Below are 20,702 nucleotides of genomic sequence, written 5' to 3' on the forward strand. Positions count from 1 at the left end.
GGTATTAGAGACCTGCAAAATATGGAATACTCTCTAATCTAAATCATGTTCTCAGAATGAGAATGAAACAAATAAAATAGCATTTAAGAATACAATAATAATAAATAGAAGAGAAAATTTGGAAGCAAAAATAGTTGAAAACTTTTGCACACTACTAACAAATATATCATTAATTAACCACAAGAAACCCCTTTTTTTTACCAAAAATGTATAAGCCATATGCGGATTTGAACCACCATTCACCAAACACCAATACCCAAATAAATGATCAATGGCATGCAATTTGCAAACTATATAAGCATAAATTATTTTTATGCAGCAATCACAATAAATAATCAAAGGTACAAAAGGGGTCGCTAATCAACTTTTGGGTACTGGCTTTTTTTTTCCTTTTCTTTAGTATTTTCCAAATTTTTCAACCACTTTTTTCACTTTTTGGGGGGCCTTTAAGACTCGGCTCGTCATGCATGCTGATCTTTCACCAGATATGTGGTGTTGTTCAGCTTTAGTCAATCCTTGCATAATCTTTTCTTGCGCGAGATGTTGGTGGCATGCTTGAAACCGGAGGATTCATTCTTCGCCCTATAACGATTCAACTCAAGTTAGAGATTATAGATATAGTTGCATGGTAATAGTCTCTTACTATAAGAATAGCATACTATATACCCCATGTCATGTTGTTGGAGAATGAGCTATTCCTGGGAGAGCGTTGGCCTACACTACCGAAACTAGGAGGAGGAGGTGCAACCTTAAGCTGATTCCAGTCGCCACTCTGGGGAGGTCTACCATGTGGAAACCTTTGAGTAGGTTGGTGACCGAATCGGCTTGGAGAATTTTGTAAAACATGAGGTATATAATGAAAAGGCTTTGACATGTATTGAAGATCATGATGCATTGGAGAGCTACCCATCTCACCAGAAAATGCTTGACCTGATGCGGGTATTCTGAGGCATACAGATAATATAATATATTTAGATTTTAACTCGATAGCAATTGCAAGAGAAGACAATATTATATGGATTTCTCCCTAAAAGTTTACAAATAAAATTTCAAGAAATATTAATGTTCTGATAGTTTTATGACCATAAGAGTTTACCCTCTTAAAAGTAATGTTATAAGGAAATTAGATCAATAAAAAAACCTTCAACCAAATCTTTGACCATGGAACCACTCATCAGCACGTCAAACAAAATCTGTACATGGGATAATACAAAAACTGAGGAGCAAGCAAAGCTAATTTGAGAAACATTCTGCAGCAGACAACTCACCTCTGTACGATCATTGGAGAGCTTGTACTGGTTCCATGGTTCAACCTTCCCAATCCAACCCACGGTTCCGTGGAACCAAGACTCATGCTTCTAGAAAAATCATTTGTCAAGGAACTTTCATCTGCACCATCATCTTGCAGTAGTAGTTCATCACTGAAATTAAGTTAAAGTTGTTCAGTTCATGTTATAATATCTTGTGTTGCTGTTAAAAATAATAATAATAATAATAACATACTCTTTTATAAAAAAAATTACATTTCAATTTTAATTCTTTTAGAAAAACCAAATCAAAATATCTGTCAGGGAGCTAAAAGTATACCTATAATTAGGATCCCAATCTCCAGGATCAGGCATGCCTGAATCTGCATTGTCATGAGCCAACTCTGTTGACTGCACTGCCAAATTCGAAGATAACCCTCCACTTCCTCGCTGCTTCCAGGTTCCAGGATTCATATTTGACTGCACGTAAGACGGGGAGCTGCCAAAGGCTTGGGATGTTCCCTCGGGAAGGCTTGAGTTGTCAGGACCTTGTCCTTGCCAATGTGAAGAAAATACTGTTTCTTGAGGTTGAGGACTTCCCGAATATCCCCAGTTTTTCCGTCGATTAAATTGGCTAACTGCAGGTGTCTTCCCTAAAGGTGATCCATGAGTGGTTCCTCTCGCTGGAGATGTAGGTCCATAGTGTCCGGGAGAACCAACTTGACCAAAGGAACTAGGCGGAGTGAACTGAGAGGGGCTGGCACCAAGAGGCATGGGGGTAAAATTTCCTGCTGAAGGGCTTATACCGAGCCCACTCCCGGGTTGATACTTAACTCTCCTCCGAGCATCAGGACTATTTCCAAGCATTGCCATACCACCTTGGTTATGCATGTTCATACCAGATGGACCAACCGGTGAATAGTAAGGAAACATGTTACTATTGTCTCCATAACTTCCATAGCTGCTACCAAGCCCAATGCTCTCATTATAGCTCCCATGGCTTCCTACGCTACCATAACTATTAGAAGGAGGATACTGCATCATCTGAAAATGTGCGTTGCTATAGATCGAAGCTCTATTTTTTCCTGGAACCTGGATCGATTACATATAACAAAATAAAAGTAAAAAATGAAAAATAATTATTTCTGAACTGAAAATGGTGTACATTACTCCGAATTCTGTAGTAGCCGAATTGAAGAGAGTAAATAGGAGTTTCCATTAGAGGCTGCATGACCACTTTAGAGAAGTATGTCTCGGGGAGGAGAGATGGAAGCTTTGCTATATTGTTTTTTTTTTCTTTCATCTGCCTAATCTTTTGTTTAAGTTGGTGACAATAATTGTGTTTCACCCTATTAATGTATTCTTCGATGAAATGCACTCAACTTCTCTACAGATATTAAGGCAGTAATATTTACAAAAGTAGCAGGCTCACATTAGGTGATAGGCCAGCAGCAAACCAGTGCCCTCCACCTGGATGATTATCCACCTTGACAGTTTGAACCACCGGCTAAACAGAAAAATAAGATGTATATTACATGAGGTAGATATTAGAATGAAAATATAGTAACAACCAGACAAATTAAATGGCAGAGTTAATTTAAGTCAAATATTAAAAGTATAACCTACTACCTTATGAGAAAAAATAGATCCTTTAGGATTGGAAGTTACTTACCACACGAGGGGTCTCTGGGGGAGGCTGATAAGGTTGTGTAAAAGGCTCTCCAGTTACAAAAGGGTGTTTTGAGGCCTAAAGGAACATAAATTAACAATCTAAGGACTTACAGATTAAACTTCACATCAATACAAGCCGAACTTTAGTTTGAAAATGAGTCAAGCAGGGGTAATGGGACAAAGGGAATTTACCTGGAAAGGTGACCATCGTTTCGCAGGATCGAACTCAACAAGTCCTCTCAAAAAATCAATAAGAGCCAATCTTATTTGACTTTCTGAAACAAGTTTGCACAACATCCCTTAATACTGTCAATTTTGATGCAAGAAATAAAATATAAAATATGGACATATATGGTTGAATAAAACAAAACAGCAAAATCATGCTGTGCATGCATTTCCAGCCTCTGGCTTTTACCAAATTATGGAAAAGCTAACCTTTGACAATATCTTCCTTGGGAAGGTTTTTCCTATAGGGATAGTTTGTAACAATTGCTTCAAGGTTCATATGATTAAAATACTCCTTTCCAACAGTTGGCTTCTTCAATTCTCTCTGAACAAAATCAGAAATGTAATGATAAACATCTAACCTTAAGAAAAAGCGGGGGAGCGGGCGCAGGCAAATGAAAACATTTAGAACCATTTTCTACGAGAGATGTGACAATGTTAGTTTTGGAGAAAACATCCTAAAATAGATAAAAAGAAGCATGTAAAACTTACAACTTCATACTCTTCCTCCGTCAATGCTTGATAAACACTTCTTCCATTTTTGGAACCCTCACTAATCTCTATGCTCTGGAGACTTCCAATACACTTGAAGAATTTACTTGTGTTTTTGGCCTCCCTCAATACATAATCAGGTGGCTGTCCTCTGCAATATATTCACAAAATCTAAAATCTTATTCAAAGCAGGGAAACAAAGGAAGCTAACTGATTTGCATACTAGAACAAAATAAAATTGTTTAGGCTTTATTCTGGCTTGTTCTTTATTTAAAGAAATTGGCATGCGCTGTTATATAGTTGAGAGACAGTAACTATGTAAGATGTTACTAGCATCCCATTTGCTTTTGGCATAGAAAAATTGAATATAGTAGGATAAGTAAGGAGAACCAAAGAGAGAAAATATCTATAAAAAAAAAAAGATCAAATAAGAAGAAAGAGGTATAAAGTGGTTAGAGAGGAAGATACGCGTTATATATAACCCGTTAGTTGTTTTTGCTCTTGTATAGAGTAATTCTTATCCTCTATCTTTTATTATTCTTCTCTTATTCTCAATGAAATTCTTCTTTTATAAAAATAAAATAAATGAATAAATAAAAAGAGTGATATTCTCTGAAATCGGAATCTCAAATGGGGTAATTCCTTTATAATTTGAGTTCCTAATCAATCCTTTCAGTCCTACACACTATCTTGAAGACCTAATTATATTTCAGAGTAACCTTATTGCTACCGTTTGCTGTCAATTTGGTGTTCAAATGTAGGACCATTCTGTTTCCATATGATTGCTGAAAAGACACTGTTAAATGAATATAAATACTTGAATTTTATTTTTGACCATTTATCTTTTTGGCTGGATATATATAAGTTCGACGGACAAAGGAAGAAAATATGTTGTTGATATCATATTTTTTCTACACATATATTGGAAGCACCAGATATAAAATATGCATCCAACTTGAGAGATAGAAGCATACCCAAGTATTTCAATCATCCGCCTCAAAAGATCAAATTCTGAAGCCCCGGGAAATAATGGTAATCCAAGAAACAATTCAGCCACTATGCACCCAAAGGACCACATATCAATAGCTGTTGTGTACCTTTTAAGCGTTAAGGACAAATATGAAGCAAAGAAGAGTATCTCAAAATAATCTGACAAGGTAATCATTAAAAAACAACCTTCTTCCAAACAGTATGCAATAAGGTTTTCAGGCATGCAATCAATTTAAACAAAAGCATGCCTCTCATGTACAAAGGACTGCATGTTCTAATTACCATTACGAATTACAACACTTGCGGATATCAACAAATTAGCCAAATTCTTTAACACACACCCTGCCCCAACAAAGCCCCAACTATGGCTACCCCATCCGTAAACAAGGAAGGAAAACATGTAACGTGTAACTCTAAAATGTTCAATTGCTTCCCAATCTGAACCCACAGTATGCACGAGTTTGACATCGTCGACACAGACCAAACTATAGCTCCAAATGCTAAAGCACAACCTCGACTTTGGTTAAAAACGTTCAATGCAAATACTTAGCCAATCAAACACAGGTATCACACTGCAGCAAGAAGCAGCAGCAAAAGAAAAAAGATAGAGCAGTGAAAAGAAACATCAAAAATTGAAAAACCATGAGGAAAAAAGTTTCAACAACAAATTTCATTGATTAGGATACTGATATCCAAGAAGAACCTCAGGGGATCTGTAATATCGACTCTGCATAAAAAGGGAAAGATTGTAAGTACCAGACAACTATAATTACAACAGGAAGGATCAAAACGGCTATGTTCAACAGTAAATGTAAACCTGAATATAGGAGTAAACAGTGCGGTTTTCCATGCATGCTGATCCAAAGTCAATAATTTTGATTTCTGCTGGCTTCACAGTGCTACACATGAGACACAATTTCATTAAACCACAAGATGAAATAGCTACAACACTCATTTCATTATGTACACCACGTAAAAAACCAACCTTGTACATAAAAGAATGTTTTCTGGCTTCAGATCACAATGAATAATGCCAGCATCCTTTAATAGAGCCAGTCCACATAAAATCTTAAAAATATAAATTAAAAAAAAAAGATTATGGTAAGATATCAAAGCCAGCGGAAGATAAAGCATAAAGGTCATTCAGAGATTTGACATACCTGCTTAGAGAATAGCTGAACAATGCTAAGCGATAATCCTCTGAAATGATTCATCTTGATAAGCTCATACCTATATGGCTACAATGTCAATACCAAAATATGCAACAAGATAACAAATCCAGAATTGTAATATTGCAAAATCCATCAAATATTTTAATCCAAAATTTCAACTGGAACTTGAACACCAATCATGCTTTACATGCATTTTCAATGATCATAGCAGGACAGATACTAATGGGAATAGAAGTCCAGAAGGACCAAAACTTACAAGTTTGTGTCCAGTAGTTCAAAGCATATGCACAAATGCCGTTGATACACAAAATAATCATATATACGAACAATATGATGCTTATCCTCAGGATCATACTTCTTATTTAACTGCAAGAATGAAATGATATATCAAATTAACTTCTCTTGGTTGCATTTTAAAGAAAATAATTACAATTAAAAAAAATCATAATATGATACGTTACCGTCGTCAATATAGTTACTTCAACCAGTGCCTGTTGATAGTATGCAGGTTGATTTTTAATGATCTTCACAGCAACAAAACTGTTGGTATCTGAATCCCAGCACTTCGCCACTTGACCAAATGTCCCATGGCCAAGAAGATCTTTGACAATATATCTGCAATATCAGAAAGCCAATTCATAAAAGACATGCTGATATTACTAGGTGAAGGGCAACATGACACGCTTGCTATCAACTACCAATCTGTCTGCACTCTGTATTGATTTTGATATTCAAATAAACATAAAGCGTAAAGGAAAGAAATATTTATGACAAACCTTTTATTTTTCTCTACATGGACCAAGACAAAATTCACTGTCAGAATAAGATCTGAGTTTACATTATCATAGCCATCATTAAGCACTCCAATTGATGGACTCGTCAAAAATCTTTTTGGATTTAGATCTTCAGAATATTTAAACTTTGGATTGCATGTTTGATATGTTTCAACTATCTCCTTGGTCAATCTTGCCACCAACTGCAAAATACAAGCAAAGCCAAAGCTCCGAACAGTCAGATATTATTGGGCACAAGATCATGTATCAATTGATGACAAAAAAACACAAGTTAGTAATTTTTAATCGCCTAGCTTGACGAGTGATGATAATGAAATCACTTGCTAAATCATACCATAAGTTATCTAGACAAATTGAAAAAGAAATATTATTAGAATAGAAGAGAATATAAAGATAAGCCATCATGGCATATATACAAAAGGTAAAGGTAAAACATAAAAAGCATGTAATAAGGTATGCTAGTCTCTTTGCATATTAGCTAAAGAAACTCCAATGGCCATTGAACAGCCCAAGTTCTGAGCACCAAGAGGAAGTCAAAAAATATAATCGTATCCCAAATGAAATCAATATTAAAAAAATATTAAAAACCCTAGAATTTCTTTCCGATCATATGCACCAAAGCACCGCAAACACTGCGGACTACCATAGAATCTTTACTTTTTTATGCAAGCCAGAACTTCAATTAGTGAGGAGAAACTTATGCAAGTCTATAGGGCAAACCAACAAGTCTCAAAGATACCAAAAAGCCCTGTTTTGGATGAAAGCAATTCTTTTTCTCCCATAATCTAAACATTAGACACAGAGTAAACTAAGGTTGAATTTTTTAATCACCGTCACTGAAAAGGAAACTAAAATTGAACTAGGACTGTGCAGATCCCACTACTTCTTCCATAGGCCATACCAAAGCACAACCCCAAAAATTAACACAACTGCTAGCAGAGCCCACAAATTCCATATGAAAGCTCAATATTTCTGACATTGCTCATCCAAACATAGGCATGATCCCCTACAAACATTGGAGTATTCAACCTTCTACATTTTCTGCTCTCCTTGTCATTGAGCTTAGAAAGAAATTGCAGCGACATCCCATTAACCCCATCATTCCAAATCAAAGTTTTGATACCATTTATACATGGCACCAAATTGGCAAACACTGTTGCATTGACATCACACTAAAACACCTGCTGCTGTTGATATTCGACGGATACTAGACTCAATTTAGGAGGAAGGTGCGTATATACTCATAAATGAGAAAGGTGGAACAAAAAAAAGAAAGGCTAAGATGCTGCAAAACATTGCAGGTCTCCTTCCTCCCCACCTAAAGCCTCCAATTCCTCACTCAATAATTACATGGCCCCTAAAGGATCCTTCATAAACATTTCAAATTTGCTTCCCAATGTGATGCTACTTGTGAGCCAGCATCTTGCCTTGGCATGCACAAAGAGAACTAGAGTAATCAAACCATGGCACTTGATAATGAACATGAGTACAAAGATTTGCACCCTAAATAAAAGCTATAGCTCTTAGTCTAGTAGCATTTGTGAGTTTGATTCCTATAGCATTCTACATTGGGAAGGCCTAACAGGGCCAACAAGAAGTATTAAAGCTACATTCAAGAGTTTGATTCCTATAGCATTCTACTGTGGGAGTCGCAAGGCCTAATGGACAATAGTCCGATTGATTGGATAGTAGATTCTCAAAAACCCCTTAACTATGCAATGTAGGTGTTAGAGTGGATTTTCTGTTATGGACAAACATCTAAACTCACGTCCATTATATGGTCAATGTCAGATTGCATCTACTTGATAATGTTCTTAACCAAAAGTATTTACAATTTAACTAAAAATCGCAACTTTTGACCTAGTGATATACACACAGTAAGTTAACAGTTAATTAAGCTAATTCAAACAAAGCACATCTATGACATCTAACTATGATTATAAGGGAATAACTTTCAAACACAATCATTTAAAAGATCCAAAAAGAAACTTACAGGCTTCCTCACTGTCACTGCCACTCTCAATCTCTGTGGCCTTTGAGCTGTGGCTTCTTCACCCTGTGGTGGCCCATAAGGAGCAAACACAGCCCGGCTCGGACGCCATCCGGAAGACACCGGCAACCGCGAAGCTGAAGGCGATGATGATGATGCAGCAGTTTCATTATTCCGAGGTCTAGCCTCATCCATGACACAGCAAGAAAAAGACCACCCTCAAAGATTAAAGAACAAAAGCTCCTCCAAACTCAAAGATTCACTTTCCCCAATTCCAATTCCACTTCCACCATCATCATTGCTCTTCCTCTTCTAATATCTATTGCATCATCACCACACCAATCACAACATCACAAAGACATAAAATCAAACACCTAAAGGGCAATCCCCAAAAGGGAAAGAAGAAAAGAGATTACCCCCAATCAAATAATCAAAAACACCCACCTTTTGTGCTACAATCGGTGTTTAGCGAAGAACCCACCAACGGATTTCAATCCCATCGTAAACAGAACCTTCTAGAATCATCGCCGAACGCCAAGATACCCAAGATCCATTCAAGGATTTTTCCAATTGAATCCAACACAGAAGCGAAGACAGAAACTATTTTCTCTGGGTATGAAGATAACAACAAGAGAAATCGTTGGATCGGAAGTGTTCTCACGAAAGTGGGACACCTTTTTTGCCCCAATTTTTTTGTGGTTTTTGGTGTAAGGGTGGTTTTGGTGTATGCTTGGAAAGAAGAGAGTAAATGGTATAAGAGGGTTGATGATGATGATGATGATGATGATGATGACGATGATGCAAATTGGATGTTTTTGTTTCGTTGGTGTCTCTGTGCGGAGAGAGAGAGAGAGAGAGAGAGAGAGAACAACGCCGTCTTGCTTCGATCATATGAAATAACAAATAATTATAATTATAATTATTTCTATTTATTTTGTTAATTATTAAATAATAATTATTATATAAGTAGTTTTGTTTCTTGTACGTTTCTGTGTGTGATTGTGAACAATAATTCTCACTTCACTTGAGTCATACGCTCGGTAACTATTTTATTTTTTTAAATAAAATATTTTTTAATGATTAGAGATTTTATCTGAAATTGAAATTTTATCTTGAATTGGAATTTTATCTTAAATAATAAGAGATCTCTAACTTACATTTTTAGTGATACCAAAATTAGTTTCAAAAAAATTTCAATTTTAACAAAATTTTATATCCAAAAAATTTTGAGAATGGTTGCTATCAAACACAATGGATTTTTTCTAAATTTAGTTTGCCAACAAAAAATAACATTTTTTATATGACCGTCAATATACTTACATAATCGTTATCTATAATGTATTAAAATAATAAATTAAATTTTTAAAAAAAATTAACTTTTTGGAATAAGAAATTTTATCATACATTACAAATTTATCTTAAATTTATTTTATCTTGAATTAAAATTTGGTAGGTTAAAAATTTAATAACAAGAGATCTTTACTTATATTTTTAGTGATACACTAATATTCTGAATTAGTTTTTTAAACTTTTCGGTTCGAATATATTAGTTCCAACAAAATCTTATATCTAAAAAGTCATAAAAATTATTGCTATCAAATAGACAGATTTTTTATTAATTTAATTTGTTGATAATTAATACAAGTTTTTCATGTGATTAACAATTCGCTGACACATGATCGTTATCTACGATGTATTAAAATGATAAATTGATTTTGTTTTTAACACAAATAACAATGTTCTTTTGTAAAAGTATAAAATAGTATTATTTTTAATAACTTAAATAGATTTTATCTTCAATATAGAATTTTGATTGGTTTAATCTTTAACAATAAAAAGAGATAAAAGAAATCCTACTTTTTATTTTGTGATACACTAATATTTAAAATTGGTTTTAAAAAATTTTTAACTTCAACAAAATTTTATATCTAAAAAGTATTGAGAATTAATGTTATCATCCAACAGACAAGTTTTTTCTAAATTTAGTTTGGTAACAATCAATAAAATTTTTTATGCGATCGTTAATTTGCTTACATAATCTTTATCTCCAACATGTTAAAATAATAAATTGATTTTTTTTAACACAAAAAATAATGTAATTTTATGAAAGTATAAAGGTGGAAACTCAGATGCAGTCAATTTTTCGTGAAATTGATACTTGATAGCCTTTAGATGAAAATTTAATCAAATCAGTTAAATTATTTAACGACTCTTAACTATCAACTTTACGTGAAGTTGACTGCACCTGAGTTTTCACTAAATATAAAATAGTATTTTAAAAAGGTTATTTGTCTTAGAGTAAACTTTATTTTTTGAGTATACTTTTGGTAACTATTTCATTTTAAAACATTTTTTTCTGATACACTAATATCAAAAATTTGTTTCAAAAAAAAAACAATTTCAATAAAATTTTATATCTAAAAAGTCTTGATAATTATTGCTATAAAAAAAACCAATTTGTTCTGAATTTAGATGCCGACAATTAATAAAAGTTTTTATGTGATCATCAATTTGCTTACATAATCGTTATCTACAATGTGTTAAAATAATAAATTAAATTTTAAAAAAAGGATATTAGTTTTTTGGGATAAGAGATTTTATCTTAAATTAAAATTTGGTAGGTTAAAAATTTAATAATAAGAGATCTCTACTTATATTTTTGGTGATATACTAATATTCTGAATTAGTTTTTAAAAAATTTTCAATTCGAATATATTAGTTCCAACAAAATGTTATATCTGAAAAGTCATAAAAATTATTGCTATCATACAGATAGATTTTTTGTTAATTTTATTTGCTGACAATTAACACAAGTTTTTCATGTGATCACTAATTCGCCGAGATAATCGTTATATGTGATGTGTTAAAATGATAAATTGATTTTGTTTTTAACACAAATAATAATATTGTTCTGTGAAAGTATAGAATAGCATTATTTTTAATAACTTAAATAGATTTTATCTTAAATAGAATTTTCATCGATTTAATCTTTAATAATAAAAAGAGATAATAAGAAATCCTACTTTTTATTTTTACTAATATACTAATATCCAAAATTGGTTTTTAAATTTTTTTAACTTCAACAAAATTTTATATCTAAAAAGTATCGAGGATTGCTGTTATCTTCGAATAGACAAGTTTTTTTTAAATTTAGTTTGTCGACAATTAATAAAATTTTTATATGATCGTTAATTTGTTTACATAATATTTACCTGCAACATGTTAAAATAGTAAATTGATTTTTTAACAAAAAAAAAAAACAATGTAATTTTATGAAAGTATAAAATTGTATTTTAAAAAGGTTATTTGTCTTAGAGTAAACTTTATTTGAATATACTTTTGGTAACTATTTAATTTTAAAACATTTTCATTCATACACTAATATCAAAAATTTGTTTCAAAAAAAAAAATTAACTTCAACAAAATTTTATATCTAAAAGTCTTGATAATTGTTGCTATCAAACAGAACAAATTTTTTCTGAATTGAGTTTGTCAACAATTAATAAAATTTTGTATATGATCATCAATTTGCTTACATAATCATTATCAACAATGTGTTAAAATATATTAGATTTTTAAAAAATATATTAGTTTTTTGGAATAAGAGATATTATCTTAAATTAAAATTTGGTAGGTAAAAAATTTAATAATAAGAGATCTCTACTTATATTTTTGGTGATACACTAATATTCTGAATTGATTTTTAAAGAAATTTCAATTCAAAAATATTAATTCCAACAAAATGTTATATCTAAAAAGTCATAAAAATTATTGCTATCAAATAGATAGATTTTTTGTTAATTTAATTTGCTGACAATTAATACAATTTTTTCATATGATCATTAATTCGCTGACATGATCGTTATATATGATGTGTTAAATTGATAAATTGATTTTGTTTTTAACACAAATAACAATGTTGTATTTTGAAAGTATAAAATAGTATTATTTTTAATAATTTATTAGATTTTATCTTGAATAGAATTTTTTATCGGTTTAATCTTTAATAATAAAAAGAGAAAATAGAAAATCCTATTTTTTATTTTTACTGATACACTAATATTCAAAATTGGTTTTAAAATTTTTTTTAAGTTTAACAAAATTTTATATCTAAAAAGTATTAAGAATTGCTGTTATCGTCGAACAGACAAGTTTTTTCTAAATTTAGTTTGTCGACAATTAATAAAAAATTTTATGCGATCGTTAATTTGCTTACATAATCTTTATCTGCAATATGTTAAAATAGTAAATTATTTTTTTTTAACACAAAAAGCAATGTAATTTTATAAAAATTTAAAATAGTATTTTAAAAAAAAATTAGTTGTCTTAGAGTAAACTTTACCTGAGAACACTTTTGATAACTATTTCATTTTAGAACATTTTCACTGATACACCAATATTCTAAATTGATTTTTAAAAAATTTTCAATTCGAATATATTAGTTCCAACAAAATGTTATATCTAAAAAGTTATAAAAGTTATTGCTATCAAATAGATAGATTTTTTTATTAATTTAATTTGCTGACAATTAATACAAGTTTTTTATGTGATCACTAATTCGTTGACATGATTGTTAATTTGTTATTTGTGATGAGTTAAAATAATAAATTGATTTTGTTTTTAACACAAATAACAATGTTGTTTTGTGAAAGTATAAAATAGTATTATCTTTAATAACTTATTAGATTTTATCTTGAATAGAATTTTTAATCAGTTTAATCTTTAATAATAAAAAGAAAAATAGGAAATCCTATTTTTTATTTTTATTGATACATACACTATTATCGAAAATTGGTTTTAAATTTTTTTTAAGTTCAACAAAATTTTATATCTAAAACGTATTGAGAATTACTGTTATTGTCAAACAAACAATTTTTTTTTTAAATTTAGTTTGTCGATAATTAATAAAAAATTTTATGCGTTCGTTAATTTACTTACATAATCTTTATCTGTAGCATGATAAAATAGTAAATTGATTTTTTTTAACACAAAAAATAATGTAACAGTTTAATCTTTAATAATAAAAAGAAAAATAGGAAATCCTATTTTTTATTTTTATTGATACATACACTATTATCGAAAATTGGTTTTAAATTTTTTTTAAGTTCAACAAAATTTTATATCTAAAACGTATTGAGAATTACTGTTATTGTCAAACAAACAATTTTTTTTTTAAATTTAGTTTGTCGATAATTAATAAAAAATTTTATGCGTTCGTTAATTTACTTACATAATCTTTATCTGTAGCATGATAAAATAGTAAATTGATTTTTTTTAACACAAAAAATAATGTAATTTTATGAAAGTTTAAAATAGCATTTTAAAAACATTATTTGTCTTAGAGTAAACTTTTTTTTTTTTACCAAAGATAGGAGACTCGAACCCGCAACCTCTTAATTGAGTATGGGGGAGACTATGCCATTTGAGCTATTACTCATTGGCTAGAGTAAACTTTACTTGAGTACACTTTTGATAACTATTTCATTTTAAAACATTTTCACTAATATCGAAAATTTGTTTCAAAAAATTTTCAATTTTAAAAAAATTTTATGTCTAAAAAATCTTGATAATTGTTACTATCAAACAGAACAGATTTTTTCTAAATTTAGTTTGTCGACAATTAATAACATTTTTTATGTGATCATCAATTTACTTACATAATTGTTATCTACATTGTGTTCAAATAATGAATTAGATTTTTACAAAAAGATATTAGTTTTTTGGAATAAAAGATTTTATCTTAAATTAAGATTTAGTAGGTTAAAAATTTAATAATAAGAGATCTGTACTTATATTTTTGGAGATACATTAATATTCTGAATTGGTTTTTAAAAAAATTTCAATTCAAATATATTAATTCTAACAAAATGTTATATTTAAAAAGTCATAAAAATTATTGCTATCAAATAGATAGATTTTTTGTTAATTTAATTTGCTTGATAATTAATACAATTTTTTCAAGTGATCATTAATTCACTGACATGATCGTTATCTGCGATGTGTTAAAATAATAAATTGAATTTATTTTCAACACAAATTACAATGTTATTTTATGAAAGTATAAAATAGTATTATTTTTAATAACTTATTAGATTTTAACTTGAACAGAATTTTTGATCGGTTTAATCTTTAATAATAAAAAGAGAAAATAGAAAATTCTATTTTTTATTTTTACTCGTACACCAATATCCAAAATTGGTTTTAAATTTTTTTATGTTTAACAAAATTTTATATCTAAAAAGTATTGAGAATTGCTGTTATCGTCGAACAGAAATTTTTTTTTTAAATTTAGTTTTTAAAAATTAATAAATTCTTTTATACGATCGTTAATTTGCTTACATAATCTTTATATGTGTCATGTTAAAATAGTAAATTTATTTTTTTAACACAAAAAACAATGTAATTTTATGAAAGTTTAAAATAATATTTTAAAAAATTTATTTGTCTTAGAATAAACTCTACTTGAGAACACTTTTGATAACTATTTCATTTTAAAATATTTTCACTGATACACTTATATCGATAATTGTTGCTATCAAACAGAACAAATTTTTTCTAAATTTAGTTTGTCCACAATTAATAAATTTTTTTATGTGATCATCAATGTGCTTACATTATCGTTATCTACAATGTGTTAAAATAATGAATTAGATTTTTAAAAAATGCATTAATTTTTTGGAATGAGAGATTTTATCTTAAATTAAAATTTGGTAGGTTAAAAATTTAATAATAAGATATCTCTACTTATATTTTTGGTGATACATTAATATTCTGAATTGATTTTTAAAAAATTTTCAATTCGAATATATTAGTTCCAACAAAATGTTATATCTAAAAAGTCATAAAAATTATTGCTATCAAACAAATAGATTTTTTGTTAATTTAATTTGCTGACAATTAATACAAGGTTTTCATGTGGTCACTAATTCGCTGACATGATTGTTAATTTCTTATCTGTGATGAGTTAAAATGATAAATTGATTTTGTTTTTAACACAAATAACAATGTTGTTTCGTAAAAATATAAAATAGTATTATTTTTAATAACTTATTAGATTTTATCTTAAATAGAATTTTTGATCGGTTTAATCTTTAATAATAAAAAGAGAAAATAGGAAATCCTATTTTTTATTTTTACTGATACACTAATATCCAAAATTGGTTTTAAAATTTTGTTAAGTTTAACAAAATTTTATATCTAAAAAATATGGAAAATTGCTGTTATCGTCGAACAGACAAGTTTTTTATAAATTTAGTTTGTGGATAAATAATAAAATTTTTTATGCGATCCTTAATTTACTTACATAATCTTTATCTGCAACATGTTAAAATAGTAAATTGATTTTTTTAACACAAAAAATAATGTAATTTTATGAAAGTATATAATAGTATTTTAAAAAGGTTATTTATCTTAGAGTAAAATTTATTTGAGTATACTTTTGGTGACTATTTTATTTTAAAACATTTTTAATGATACACTAATATAAAAAATTTGTTTCAAAAAAATATTCAATTTCAACAAAACTTTATATCTAAAAAGTCTTGATAATTGTTGCTATCAAATAGAACAAATTTGTTCTGAATTTAGTTTGCCGATAATTAATAAAAAATTTTTATGTGATCATCAATTTGCTTACATATAATCGTTATGTACAGTGTGTTAAAATAATAAATTTGATTTTTAAAAACGATATTTGTTTTTTGGAATAAGAGATTCTATCTTAAATTAAAATTTGGTAAGTTAAAAACTTAATAATAAGAGATCTCTTCTACTTATATTTTTGGTGATACACTAATATTCTGAATTAGTTTTTAAAAAAAATTCAATTTGAATATATTAGTTCTAACAAAATGTTATATCTAAAAAGTCATAAAAATGATTGCTATTAAACAGATAGATTTTTTATTAATTTAATTTGCTGACTTTAATACAAATTTTTCATGTAATCACTAATTTGCTGACGTGATTGTTATTTACGATGTGTTAAAATAATAAATTGATTTTGTTTTTAACACAAATAACAATGTTGTTTTGTGAAAGTATAAAATATTATTATTTTTAATAACTTAAATAGATTTATCTTAAATAGAATTTTTTATCGGTTTAATCTTTGATAATAAAAAGAGATAATAAAAAATCCTACTTTTTATTTTTAGTAATACTCTAATATTCAAAATTGGTTTTAAAATTTTTTTAACTTCAACAAAATTTTATATTTAAAAAGTATTGAGAATTGCTGTGATCGTCGAACAGACAAGTTTTTTCTAAATTTAGTTTGTCGACAATTAATAAAATTTTTTATGCTATGTTAATTTGCTTACATAATCTTTATCTGCAACATGTTAAGATAGTAAATTGATTTTTTTAATACAAAAAATAATATAATTTTATGAATGTATAAAATAGTATTTTAAAAAATTTATTTATCTTAGAGTAAACTTTATTTGAGTATATTTTGGTAACTATTTCTTTTTAAAAGATTTTCACTGATACACTAATATCAAAAACTTGTTTAAAAAAAGAAATCAATTTCAACAAAATTTTATTTCTAAAAAGTCATGATAATTGTTGCTATCAAACAGGACAGATTTTTTCTAAATTTAGTTTGCTGACAATTAATAAAACTTTTTATGTGATCATTAATTTGCTTATATAATCTTTATCTACAATGTGTTAAAATAATAAATTATATTTGTAAAAAAGATATTAGTTTTTGGAATAAGAGATTTGATCTTAAATTTAAATTTTATCTTAAAAATTTATTTTATCTTAAATTAAATTTGATAGGTTAAAAATTTAATGATAAGAGATCTCTACTTATATTTTTGGTGATACACTAATATCTTAAATTGGTTTTTAAAAAATTTTCAATTCGAATATATTAGTTCTAACAAAATCTTATCTCTAAAGAGTCATAAAAATCTTATATCGTTTTTGAACACAAACAACAATGTTGTTTGTGAAAGTATAAAATTGTATTAAAAAATATTTATCTTATAATAATATTTTTAATAACTTAATTATTTTATAATAAAATTAATTTGATTCTCAAATACTCTTTTTAATATTTTGGATATCCAACTAAAAATGATAAGTATGCCAGAAAACAGTTTCAAATATCATTTTTTAGATTTACATGTAAAAATGATCTAGCTACTTGCTAAATTTGATGGATCTCATATAAAAATGACAATTTCGTTGGTTAAGAAGATATATGGAATTTAACGGTTGTCCTAGCCAAAAATTCCTAAAAATATAACATATTAAGAGATTAAAGGATATTTGGAAAAAAAAAGTATATACACACACTAGTATATTAAATTTAGAATAATTAGAAGTAGCTGATTAAAATAATTGAAATGAGATACATTTAAATGTTATGTTTATGTTAGTAATTTTTAATTATATAATTTTTAAGATTATAAATTACTATTATTTTATTTACTTTTTATTATAACTTATAATGAAAATGAAAGTGCAAATATATATAAAAATAAATAAAGCAATCTATTTTGGAAAGGGGTAAGATTTGACAAAATGATATTAGAAGAATTACCATAAACCCATTTCTTTTATCATTATCGTGGTTTTCATCATTATATTATTCTAATACTAAACTCCATTTGTATCTCTAAAAAAAGTAATGATATTGAGACTTGTAAAAAGCTAATAATGAGATTTAATGAATAAGGAAAGAATCAATAATTAATAATAAAATTCTAAGAAAAAAAATCAATTATAAGATATATTTTAGAATGTAATCACTTTGAAATTTATTTATTATAAAATATCAATTCGTAGAAGTAATTGAGATATAATGAGAATCAATCTCAAATATAAAAAAGTTTAATAGTTTGAGTTGGGAGAGAAACCTATAACATACAAGATGCCTTTTGGTGTGAGCTTTTTAATCGATTTTTTACTATATTATTCTATTAAGGAAATATTCAACCATGATATATAATTAAAAATGAGATTTTATCGATTAAAGATTTTGAAAAATCAATGGGGATTTAATTGAAGAATAAATTATCATTTATATTCATAAAAAATGTAAATACTGATAAAATGTATTTATGAAATAAAAAACTCACATTGTAATCACGGAAGATGATTTTTATATGCTAAGTCTGAGTATTGATTTTTTTTTTAAGTTTTTTTATGGTAGTATTGAAGTCTTTCTACGTACACATTTTTATCTGTTTGTCATTCTACTTCTTTCTAAAATTTTGTTATATATGCATGGAATAAAATCTGTGGTTGATTCCTGAATACAATTTTTCTACCGTCAATATTAACCCTTGACAGCAAACAGCATAACCAACAATAAAAATTATGATTACTTCACTTATTTAAATCAATGAAATGAGAAACTAATACAAATTACTATACTAAACCAAAAACAGTGGCAAATTCTGAAATTAATACACATCAATAACAAGAGCACAATTCTATAGATAATACATATCAATAAACAGAATAATTCACTATACATGGTCTCACTAATTATGCAAATCATACATATTTAAAAATCAATAAATCAGTCATTACACTAAGTCACTAAATTCAGTAAGTATATTAAGGCCCACTTTGGATAAACAACTTAATTAAATTACTTTTGAAGAAATAACTTAAATAATAAATGTTTATATTAAAAGTAGCTTATAAATAAGTTATTTTGTGTTGGGTTTTTTAATTCTAAAAGTACTTATTTTAAGAGAAAAGTGATAAAAAACTTTTTATTAAGAAAGAAGTCATTTTTTAAAGAGTGAATATCCCACCCGACCCTGACAATTACCTCACTGGCAAATTTGGTTGGACTCTTATTCTCTCCTCTAATTCTTCTACAATTCGTTTTACATCAGCTGACTTATAATGGTTGTCTCTACTGCAGGTGTGTTCATTAACAAACGTCTTCATCTGATAACTCAGAGAAAAGGATCTCTTAACACAGTATATTTGTCAAAGACATTCCTCATCACAGCATATAGATTTGCTTCTGGTTGAATCATATCTAGGAAAGAATATGCTCCTTTCAATGTTGATGTTGAACTTCCGAACTATCTTTTTGAAATGGTTGAGGTGTTTCAAACTCCATCTCCAACTCCAACCAGAGTTGCTAACAGGAGCATCGACGTTGCTCTGAGGAAAGACTGAAGATTGATCAGCATCTTTATCACTTGCTATGCTTCTCAATTCTTCTGACTTATAGCAATGATATCTAGAATTTTCATCAGAGAATTCTTCCACATCAGCAGGGACATAGAAGGTTAGAGGCTTGTCAGAATTAGGGTTGGGTATGAAGGATTGTCCAGTAGAGGAAGGCCTCTTTACTGATCTTCTCTTGTTCACCTTAGACCTTCCCTCAACATGTTCATCTAGGATGGTTTCATTATTATAGGGAGTACTATTTATACTAGAGAATGGAATTGGATCTGAATCAGAGTTTGAATGTGAAAGTGAGTTTCTATATAGTTGTAGAATGTATTGTGTTACTTATTCAGCTCCTTGAGCTTTATTTTGACTGAATTCTGAGGCAAAAATTGTACTTAGAGATGTTGAATCAACAGTATGTATTAGCTGTTGGTCTTGCTCATTCGGGTACTATGAAGGCTGGGATTAATTGGATGGTAGCTCATCTGGTTGCACAAGTATTATAGGAGGATGAGACATCTGTTTTGATATATAGGTTGGTGGAGGTGGTTATTGAGGTCCTTGTTGGGCCACATTGCCACTGTTCTCCTTTTGGTCTTAACTTCAACCTGGTTACTTGTTTTATGGGACTCTTCCCTATTCTGGGCCTCTCCTTTACTATGGCCATCCCTCAAAACTTATACATGTCCCAGTATTTTAGCATCATTATTATCTTCAACAATTATAAATAGAAAAAAAAAAATATATATATATATATATATATCAGCTTCATAGAGATATCAAATCAACTCAATCACTTGATATAAATAGAAAAAAAATATATAATTAACTAAAGATTTTATTCATTATAGAAATTAAAGATTCAATAGTTTTCGAATTGCGTTCCTCAATCGTAAGAATTTAAAGAAGAATAATCAATCACTACATATAAGAGAATTTTTTTCAACTAATTTAGATTAGTTAAGTA

The 20,702-nt window shown here is 28.5% G+C and overlaps 1 protein-coding gene across 2 annotated transcripts; it reads right to left on the bottom strand.

Moving 5' to 3' along the window:
* Positions 1-131: 131 nt before the first annotated feature.
* On the bottom strand, positions 132-9,493 carry YAK1 (YAK1-like protein 1). 2 transcript variants are annotated; one of them, XR_015901468.1, is made up of 20 exons: positions 9,026-9,482; positions 8,585-8,900; positions 6,574-6,773; positions 6,259-6,412; positions 6,054-6,163; positions 5,786-5,855; positions 5,611-5,693; positions 5,443-5,524; positions 5,312-5,352; positions 4,610-4,732; positions 3,636-3,786; positions 3,354-3,468; positions 3,111-3,193; positions 2,920-2,994; positions 2,680-2,754; positions 1,588-2,339; positions 1,269-1,421; positions 1,097-1,193; positions 667-944; positions 132-582 (listed from the first exon to the last, which is right to left on the bottom strand). XR_015901468.1 is itself a non-coding variant. In XM_016321830.3 (19 exons), the coding sequence occupies exons 2-19, from the start codon at positions 8,774-8,776 to the stop codon at positions 506-508; spliced, it is 2,814 nt and encodes a 937-aa protein (XP_016177316.1). In that variant the 5' UTR covers positions 8,777-8,900; positions 9,026-9,493; the 3' UTR covers positions 132-505. The 2 variants fall into 2 exon arrangements, 1 of the variants encoding a protein (XP_016177316.1); XM_016321830.3 differs by lacking the exon at positions 1,097-1,193 and having other exon boundaries at positions 9,026-9,493.
* Between the last annotated feature and the right edge of the window lie 11,209 nt (positions 9,494-20,702).

This window comes from Arachis ipaensis, chromosome B1 (assembly GCF_059453495.1).
Source record: "Arachis ipaensis isolate K30076 ecotype BB chromosome B1, ASM5945349v1, whole genome shotgun sequence".
Classification (NCBI taxonomy): domain Eukaryota; kingdom Viridiplantae; phylum Streptophyta; class Magnoliopsida; order Fabales; family Fabaceae; genus Arachis; species Arachis ipaensis.